Raw genomic sequence first — 10,176 nt, 5'->3', positions numbered from 1 at the left:
ATCAAGTTAAAGGCAATATGATTTCTCCACAGTGATCCTTGGGATAAACTAACAAAATACCCTGAAAAAAGAAATTTAAATGCAAATTTGATATAATTTTTCTTTAACAAAATTATCCTTTTGACTTTGTGGCTCTCAAAAGCAATACCAAGTTGACCCTCAAAATACACCTGAAGTGAAAAATATCCAGTTTTATATGACTAGTGAGGGATAAAGACTCCTCCCAAGTCATTTTGAGGGGGAAATGCCTTATTTTTCAAAAAGTGATGCACAGGAGCCAAAATTTGAATCTCCTTCATGAGATGGTAGCCCTACACATTGTAAATGCCTTCTACTACCTTCATACCTACCCCACCTTGATTTTATTGGAAACAATAATATTTCAAGCTGAGAGGGAATCTAGAGATTATTTTGTTCACCTGTGTCATTTTACAGATGAAGAAATCAAGGCACAGGATGTATATACTTCATAGGTATGAATTTAGGTACTAGCGGCACAGCGAGGGTCTGAACCTAGATTGTCCTAGTCCAAATCCAGGGGTTTTTCCAGTATATCATGATGCCTCCTAGAAGCTGTCAATGACAGTCAGAGTTATGCCCCAGTTACTGGCTGAAGCAGAACTGGAGCTAGGTCCTGTGATTCTCACGCCGGCTTCATTCAACTCTAGATAGGAAGGGAAGATCATAGAAGAGAGCTATCTTTCAGCTGATATATGAAGGAAGTAAAGGAGGATGCCTGTGTTACATTACTGATATGAATAAAGAGAAGAAGAGAAGGTAGTTGTTCCATCTGACCATAAAGATCTCTTTCTCCCATACCTTGGGACTATAGCATGACAAGAAATTTGTTTCCAGAGGATGAAACAGTAAATGCTGACTCCTACCATGGAAAGTAAAGATTTTAATTTGCTCGTTTTTTCCTCCCATTCTTTCTTCCCTTGATTTCTTTAAAGAACTTTGCCTTCTTTGAACAGATTTCCTTTTAACTTATTTTTCAAAGATATACCCTTACTCAAAGATATGACCTTGTCTCTAGAATTCCCACCTCTGTTCTTTACTTCCTCAAAATAAAATGTAAAGGATATTTATAGGGTGCCACCACTCAACACCATCAAGGCCCAAATTCATTCTCAGAATATACTTTTGTTGATGTCTACATTCAGAGAAAGAACTGAGTTTGAACCCGGACTGAAGCAAACTACCCGCTTTTTCTTTTTCTTGTTTGGTTTTGTTTCCTCTTTCTCATTGTTCATTCCATCTGATACAATCCTTCTTTATAACCTGACTAATGCCTAATGTGAGAGTACTAGCAGATACAATACTTGATTGTATGCCGCCATGGGGGGGAGGGAGAAAAAATTTAAAACTCAAGGAATTGTGGAAATGAATCTTGTAAACTAAAAGTAAACAAATTAATAAAACCAAAAAAAAATATAATTTTGTTGCTGTTCAGTGTTTTCAGTCATGTCCGACTCTTTTTGAACCCATGTGGGATTTTTTTTGTAGAGATTTTTAAGTGGTTTGCCATTTCCTTCTTCATTTTACAGATGAGGAAACTGAAGCAAATGGGGTTAAGGGACTTGCCCAGGGTCACCCAGCTGGTAAGTGTTGAGGAGCCAGATTTGAACTCAGGAAAATGAGTCTTCCTGATTTCAGGCTCAGCACTCTACCCACTGTGCCACCTAGCTGCGCCCCCCTGCCCCAAAATAGACTACTCTAATTCTAATGACAGACACTTAACAAATTCATAATTTTATTATACTCTGAATAGAAGTGATATTTAAAAAGCAGAGAAATCGACTATACAAAGAATTTATAGGACATTCATTTACATACTGAATATTTTTTTTTACAGTATAGAGCAAAGGTAAAATATCTACTAATAGGTAAGGCAGAGAAGGCGATGTTAACATGTCAATGATATTAAGGATACACTGGCACCACTTAATTAAGCATGGCTTTTTATCATGTCCATATTATAACACTGAAGGATTATAGCAATACAATTTAACAAGCAGTTTAATAGGTGCCTGGCTACAAATACATGTGGCAAAAAGCTAATATGAATTCACCAGTCTTTCTTTTCAGTACTGCATATACATATCTTGAAACATCCTGGGGGGAAAGCATGTTGTGTTAACAGTTTGCACATTTGTCACAAAAAGAATGCTGTGTGACTGGATATGCTAGTTACTACTGAGTATACCTTACAGTTTTTCTTTTGAGTATGTAAATTTATTTCATACATTTTTAACATATGCGGTAACTTATCATAAGAGAAACACACTATGAGAGCTCTCCTTAGAACCATAAAAACGGACCCTATTTTTCTTGCTAAGAAGAGTCAAGCTCCTAGTGGATTTTCCCTGATGCTCTAACACAGAACAAAAATTTTAAAAGAGCAAAAAATTAAAAAAAAATAAGCATGCCATTAAATGATCTTTTTAAAAAATGGCAACCTTCAGGCTCTGGAGTCCTTCCTGAATATATGTGGGCATGAAATGCTGTGACAATATCTTGAAAACCCCAAGTCATCGTGTACTGGCAGGAAAGGAGGGGCCCCAATTCCATGGCATTCTCTTCAAAAAGAGTGATTATTCGAACCTGATTTAAGTGATTTAAGTCCTAAACAAACTTTCTTCTTATTCTTCTTTTTGTGGGGGCAGCCTTTCCATGAGAGTAACACTCTTGGAAGATCCAGTAATTTAAGCCCTCTCAACCATTTAGTTTTCCCAAACTTCTGATGAAATGAAACACATTGGACTGGACACTCCTGAGAAATGGTTTAGGAGTAAAAATTCTGCCTGATTGGTTGTTCTTAAGGCACATGGGATCCCAGAAATGCCCAAGGAGACTCTTTAAATGGCAATGCAAATACTACATGATGAATAAATGTGTAACAGAATTATAAAACATTTGGCACAGAAATGAGGCCCTGGCCTTTGTCATGTCAACTGGAGCAAGTTATCTACCTGTTAGCTTTATATACAATGCCCACCACAACTCAGTCAATTACAATTGCATTTGAACTGCCATCTTCTTCCCTGCCTTTTGCTGCCCTGACCCATGCATTAAAATAATCTCTTTATAAGAGTAAATTTTCAAAGCCTAAGTTGGTTACTATAATTCTTGCATAAAATAAAGTACTGATACTTGATCTTGGAAAAGATAGGAGGATATTATTATTAAGGAAAACTTTAATGGGGGATACTTGGGGTCTTTGAACATTTATTCAGAACCTTGTGCACAATAGAGAAGAAAGTTAATGTTTCATCAACCAGGCAAAGTCCTGGATCATTGGTCCCAGCAGAACTTCACCAATGACAGATTTGCAGGGAAAACTATTTGGATGTAGAAATATACACAAGTACGTATTTGCCCATATAATACAGAAGCTAATATGATAACTAAAAAAGTTTATATTTTCAAGGATCATCCCTTTTCTTACCTTCATTCTTAAGATGTCACACTCAGGACACTGACTATAATACAAAGCAAAACCACTTAGCAGCGTGACAAGATCCATGAGAGTTTATAAAGGCTTAAGGTGCCCTATACATCAACTTGTTTCTATCCATACAAATGACATCCAAAATAACAAGCAGATGCCAAGGCAAGAGTTTAACAAAATAATTTTCTTTTTCCCTTCTGGATGCATTAGCTGATTCTATTCACAATAAAAAAAATTTAGGTGTAAAAACCATAAAGAAGTTAACTTGATGAACAAAATATTGAAAAACAAACCCAAATATGCAAAAAGACTTCCTGTTAAAAGAGTATTTCCAAAATACAGGATGTGTTATAATGACACCATAAGAAAATAGTGACATATTTTTCTAAGCAAGGCACATGCAATAGAATATACTTAGGTACAATAACACAAGAAATGCAAAGCTCAACAAGGTGTCCAGTAATGAGTACTCATACAATATAGCAATATCAAATTTCTACCATAAATAATCTGGCATAGGCAAAAATATAAATTATATAAAATCATTTTTTTTGCTTTTCCCTCATTTTTATCCTGCTATTATTTAAAATGGTTTCCTTCTTGCTTGACTCTTCATACAAAATATATTTTTTAAATGAACAGAATACATGAAGCCTTCACCAATACAATTTTTAAAAAATGACATCTCTTAACTTTTCATAAAGCACAATGACCTCAATCATTCCCAAATTTAGACCTTACAATCTCGGTATCCCTACCCCTCTGTCTGTCTTCATGGTCCCTGAAAAAAAAAACTCAACCTACACTAACCTTCATCAGACATACTTCCCCCTTCTCAGTACAACTCTAGCCTTGGTTATGGAAAGATGAAGGGAAGAGCAAAGGATTGTACAAGAGGCCCATTATCCTCTGAAAGAACATCACTTTGTGAGAGTCACAGCTACCAAAAAAGACAAGTGTTTCCATAAGGCCATGCATGCAGTTATATTATGTATTAAATCTCATAAAATTCGTATGATATAGTAACCAGGCAATCATTCCACTGTTCACCCAACAGATACTGGGCAAAGACAAGAAGAGTACACGAGCTTTTCTCTTGTAAAGTTCGTCTCCAAAGCAGACTCTCTGGATAGGAACAGGTGCTCCAGACGTAGCTTCCTTTATTTAGAACTTGGCACTTGGCTGTGAAGATGTTTCAAGAGACAAAAATTTTCTCTTGAGAAAGGCCAAGGAATTTTGAAGTCTTTCTTTTAAAATAAGAAAAAAAAAGGCAAGGAAGGAAGGAAGAAGAAAAAATGTACAACAAGTAGAAGGTCCTGTTTTTCTTCTTCGTATCAGTACATTTGAGTGAATAGTTCAAAAGGATGCCATCCCTCCCTACTTGCACCAAAGTCTAAAGGGGAGTCTGTCTGTCAGGGAGGCTTCAGATCTTTTTGGGTGAACCAATCATGACCTTTGATACAAAGTTCACAATGGCACTGGCAGGCTGCTCGGGATCATGTTCCGCAAACAGGTGGCACACGTTGTCTGTAGCGCTCCCTTGTTTTCTTGCAACAAATCCAAATACCCTGGAAAAGGCAATTCAAAAATTAAATGGGCAACACCTACACACCACCACACAGTCACCCTGTGCAAACATCCACATACTATTTTCCCATTTTTATTTACTTAAATCACGTCACAACTAGGAAGCATCTCCTCATTATAGCAGTATCCAACAAGACACATCTGTGATTATCTAACCTGCTTTATTTGCTAGTACATAGGTCATTTCTTATATAAAGAGAAGTAGCATCATCATAACTAACACATAGGGCCTACTATGTGTCTACTATGTGTCACACATTGTGCTAAGCTCTTTACAAATATTTCATTTGACCCTGGAAGGTAGTAGCTATTATTATTATTATTTTACAATATGAGGAAACAAGAGGCAGAATTTAAATGACTTACCCAGGGTCACATAGCTAGTATGTATCTAAGATGGGAATCAAACTTAACTCTTCCTAACTCCAGGCTCAGCTTTCTATTTGCTGTACTTATTACCATTATTGATGAAGACAACTCAGATCCTTACTACTGCTAAAATATAAAATCCATTCAGACTCTGTAGGAAAGATGACAGTGTCGTGTAAAGATCACAAACACATATATACACATACATACACATGGATATACATACATCTACATATCTTTAAGATCTACAAATTACTTTAACATATGGCATATCATTTTATCCTTATGACAACTTGGTAAAGTAGTTATCATTATCATTCCCATCTTACAGAAGATGTGAGAATTTAGGTTTGCCCTGGGATCTCTCACCTAGTAAGTGTCTGAGTATTTGAACTTAGGTGTTTCTGAGTCTAAGCCCTATAACTGACGACTGCACCAGGGGATTTTTATCTAGCGTTCATTAACTTGTTTTACAAAATATTTTAATAATTAGATGTTGATATAGTTTTCCCCCATAATCCTATTAATTTTATATATTTTATTTTATGTATTTGAAAACATCATTCTGAGACAAAGTCCATAGGCTTCACCAGACTGCCAGATGGGTCCATCTCTCTGTCTCCCTCTGTCACACACACACACACACACACACACACACACACACACACACACACACTAAGCACTTCTGCTCTATTCCAAATTGCCTTGCTAAAATTAGAAAATTGGCATGGTTCACATATAAGAAACGTAGACCTTTCAAAAAATATAGGTCAAATACTAGGGTATTTTTCCCCTCACTTTTTCTTAAATGACAAATTCTAGACAGGGTGTCCCAAAAGTCTTAAGTGAAATTTTAAGTTGTGTAAGGCTTAATAGCTTAAAACTTCACTAGGACTTTTGGGGACCGGCCTTAAACTTTTAAAACAGAGAGTAACATTTAATTATTTTCTTCAAACAGTTGAAATCACTGTCTATACTAAATGTAGATAAATGGTGGTTCTGGAGTCAGGAGACCAGAGTTTAAATCCTACCTCTGCTACTTACTATCTGTGCTACTGAAGGTGAGTCAAAGAGCCTCCATGTACCTCAGTTTCACCAAATGGAAAACGAAGAGGTTGACCTAGGAGGTCTCTGAAATTCACATCAGCTCTAGATCTATGATTCTGCGTTACTTTTTTTTCAGCTGGAAGGATGCTAGTTTTATCAAAGGTGAACAACCAAGGATTGGAAGGCAGGGGATATTCATCGATAACCATCATTTAGGCCAAAGATAACAGAAAAACATTTTTTTGATAGCAGAGACTATATTTTGTATTTCTTTTGTATTCTACCCAATGTTTAGAAGAATGTTAGGTACACACTATTTATTTACTCAAGGAATACTCATAAATTGACTAAAAGACCTAGAATTACATATACTAACTTATGAGATATCACTGATATTCATACATAAAATTCTAACAATAAGTTAGAAAGGTCTTTCCTACTTGAGTTAGGATTCACATGATCCTTTAGCCCCTTTCACCAAGTTCTACTGACCTCAAAACTATTCCTGTTTCTAATAAAGGCACCTTTAGAAATACAATAATGATGTATAATCTCTTTTACTTTAATTAATGTTGGTTGGCAATATCTTTTTTTCAGGTCAAATATAGGTATGCTATATTACTCACAGCACACAAAGAGGAGAGAAGTCATAAGCATCTTTGCCCACTGTTAAGCCTCCCTCTAAATATAAAACATTTGTCAACATAATTTAATGGTTGTTCTATAGCAAAAGAATTAGACTTGTTCTATTTGGCCTCAGAATACAGAACCATAAACAATGGATAAAAGTATGCAAAAAAAGCAAATTTAGGCTTTGTGTGAGGGAAATTTTCCCAACAATTAGTGCTATTCAAATGACATGGGTTGCTTTGGTTAATAACCTTCATTGGAGGCCATCAAGCAAAAGTTAAATTGCCATTTGTAGGGTCAGGTTTGACTGGATGGATTTTTGAGACCAATTCCCAAATTTTGGGACTCTTGTGATTTAGTTCTTGTCCTTAAAAACAAGGAAGAAACTAAATGTTTCTAACAGGATGGTCTTGCATGGTCTTTTGGGCACATCAACAATTTAGAAAGATTGTGCTAAGTGATCGATCATCTGTGGAAACTGAGACAAAAGTTCAAGTCTTCATAACAATCCAAGCTAAAAGAGTCTACTTTTAAATAAAGGAATCCAGATAATGGTGGACAACTCACTTTGCTGAAGGGCCATCTTTGATCCACCTTGTTGTACATGAAAGAGGAAATAAAATGAAAGCATTAGTTATGTTTACATTTTCAAGGCAAAATTAAAGATATACACATTTATTAACAAGTGAAAATGCCTTACTTCCTGTCCTGTGGATCCAAAGCACAGAAAATAACAGTGTTCACTGGATAATGTCTTCGGAAGAAAAGTCTGTTAAGAAAATAAAATGGAGGGAGAAAAATCAAGGTTTTCAGCATTTCTCTTTTAAGACTGAGGTGTGGTAATGATTATTAGTAAGTAATTTATCTTGAAAGGAAACGCAATAATGTATAAAAGGACACTGGATTTTGTGGCAAGAGACATAAATTTCAGCATGGCTTGTTCTTCTATGTGCAACTGGGGAATTCACTTAATCTCCCCAAATTTTACTTCCCTTTACTGAAAAATGAGAATTTTTGGATTAGATGATCTCCCAAATCCTATGACTCTTCTAGTATTATTTCCTTGATTTACAAATGTCTTGAAAGAACAGATGAAGAGTAGGCCCATTGTACTTGTAGCTTATGTTATTACTCTGGAAGATAGTAATAGAATTCAAAGGAATCTTTATATTTTAAGGAAATGATTTTTAAGAAGACACAAAACCACACTGGTATACAAGCAAGGAAGGCTATTATTTTGGACCAACGGTTAAAAAAATTACAGTAAGAGAAAAATAAATTTTGCTACCTAATCACAAGAGGAAAAGTACTCCAAGGCACAGACTTTGTCCACATCTTGACAAATCCCCTAGTCAGGGATGGGGAACCTGCAGCCTCAATTTGTTCTGTGAAGTTTGGATTCAAAGTGCCACACTTGAGGACCTAGAGGGTCACATGTGGCCTCAAGGTCACAGGTTCCCCACCCCTGACCTAGATGATCTGATTAAGTCATTCAAGGCTTCAGGTATGTGTGTGTGTCAAAGCTACAGGAAATAAAATACTACAACTGTAAAAGGTATGTAATTAAAACAGGACTGTAGTAAGTAGTAAGGCATGTAAGAAACCACTCTACTGTGCTTAGTAGTTGCCTGATAAAACTGTTAGAATAATACACTCGGCATGCATTTTCATATTTTTGAAGACAGAGGAATTGGTTTTATGACGTTATTGGTACAAGTAGTTCCCAAGGGAGGAAACTCCCTTCTACCAGGGTTAGTTGGCACTCTGTCTGCAGAGAGTTCCCTGGAACCCTGCCAGCTTCAGTGATGTGCTCAGAGTCACATAGCATTATGTGTCAGAAATGGAAATTATACCCTGGCTTTCTGGCCAGATTTCCATCCACCAAATCATATTACTTCTCACTATGAAATTGTAGAAAAATGATTGAAAATTCTGTTTTAACAAGAAAAGGAAAGGAGAGGTTGGGATCTTGCTAAACTTGAAAACCACCAATAACTATAAACAATTTTTTGAATCAATAGCAGCACCCAGAATTGGATAGAGAAAGCGAGCGAGGGTCACATCATTACTTAGGCAAATCCTACAGGGGGCACTCACTTCCGCTGATTGTCAGTCAGTGTAATTCCCTGGGCAGACACTTTGAAATGGACAACTGTAGAAATGGGAGGAGGATCTTGAACCAACGTCATGCTCAAGGCTTTCTGCACGGCTTGGTAGCCTGTGAGCGACTCCATTTCCACGGAATTTAAGTACCAAACATTGCAAGCTGTCAACAGTGAAAAACAAAAAAAAAAGTTTAACATCATTTTATTTGCTTTCTTTCAATGTACTAGTTCTTTTTTTTATTATACAGGAAATCAATCATCATTAATTATATATTTAGATGCTACTACATTTTAGAAACCATATTAAGGCACTCAGAATAGATTTCAAATAAAAAAAGTGAGGCAGTCCCTGCCATCAAGGGGCTTATTTTCTAAAAGTACAATATATACATATATGCATGCACACATATATACACATACATGCACACATATGTGTGTATGTATGTGTGTATATATACACACATATACACATGGCAATTTTCTTGGGGAGCAAGTTAAGGAACTGAGAAAGTCATTAGCAGTTAGGAGGAATAAAAAAAAAGCCTCAAGTAAGAGGAAGCATTTGAATTATATTTTGATGGAAGCTAAGAATTCTTTAAGGAGGAAGGAGTGGCAACACATGGGGAGGGGGCCTGGAGCTTCAGGTATGAGAAATACCGGATAAGCCAGTTTGGCTAGAACAGTGTGTGCAGAATGCAGTAATATTTGATCAACCTAGAAAAGTAGGCTGAAGTCAGGCATTCAGTGGCAAATAGGAATTTTTATTTTATCTTAGAGGTAATTGGGAGCTTCAGGAGCTTTTGGAGCAGAGGAGTAACATGGTCAGACCTGTGAGGTCATTGCACAAACAACATTCAATTCAACAACTATTTACTGAGTGGCTACTATGTATATGGCACAGTGCTATATTCTAGGGATATGATACTACCACCACCACTACTACTACTACTACTACTACTACTACTACTACTACTACTACTACTACTA

The 10,176-nt window shown here is 36.3% G+C and overlaps 1 protein-coding gene across 16 annotated transcripts in view; it reads right to left on the bottom strand.

The window, feature by feature from the left end:
* Nucleotides 1-1,731: 1,731 nt before the first annotated feature.
* Nucleotides 1,732-10,176, bottom strand: part of TNS3 (tensin 3) — a 427,559-nt gene continuing 419,114 nt past the window's right edge. For all 16 annotated transcript variants that reach the window (XM_069095442.1, XM_069095438.1, XM_069095436.1 and 13 more), the window contains 4 exons: nt 9,182-9,350; nt 7,785-7,853; nt 7,652-7,678; nt 1,732-5,019 (listed from right to left, as the gene is read on the bottom strand). In XM_069095442.1, coding sequence (XP_068951543.1) covers nt 4,875-5,019; nt 7,652-7,678; nt 7,785-7,853; nt 9,182-9,350 — 410 coding nt within the window. In that variant the 3' untranslated portion in view covers nt 1,732-4,874. The remainder of the gene's footprint in view (nt 5,020-7,651; nt 7,679-7,784; nt 7,854-9,181; nt 9,351-10,176) is intronic.

This window comes from Petaurus breviceps, unplaced genomic scaffold, assembly GCF_028583685.1.
Source record: "Petaurus breviceps papuanus isolate PSGF00001 unplaced genomic scaffold, PetGlider_PUasm1.0 227, whole genome shotgun sequence".
Classification (NCBI taxonomy): domain Eukaryota; kingdom Metazoa; phylum Chordata; class Mammalia; order Diprotodontia; family Petauridae; genus Petaurus; species Petaurus breviceps.
Note: the sequence above shows the minus strand (reverse complement) of the source record. Positions and strands in the feature narration are given on the sequence as shown.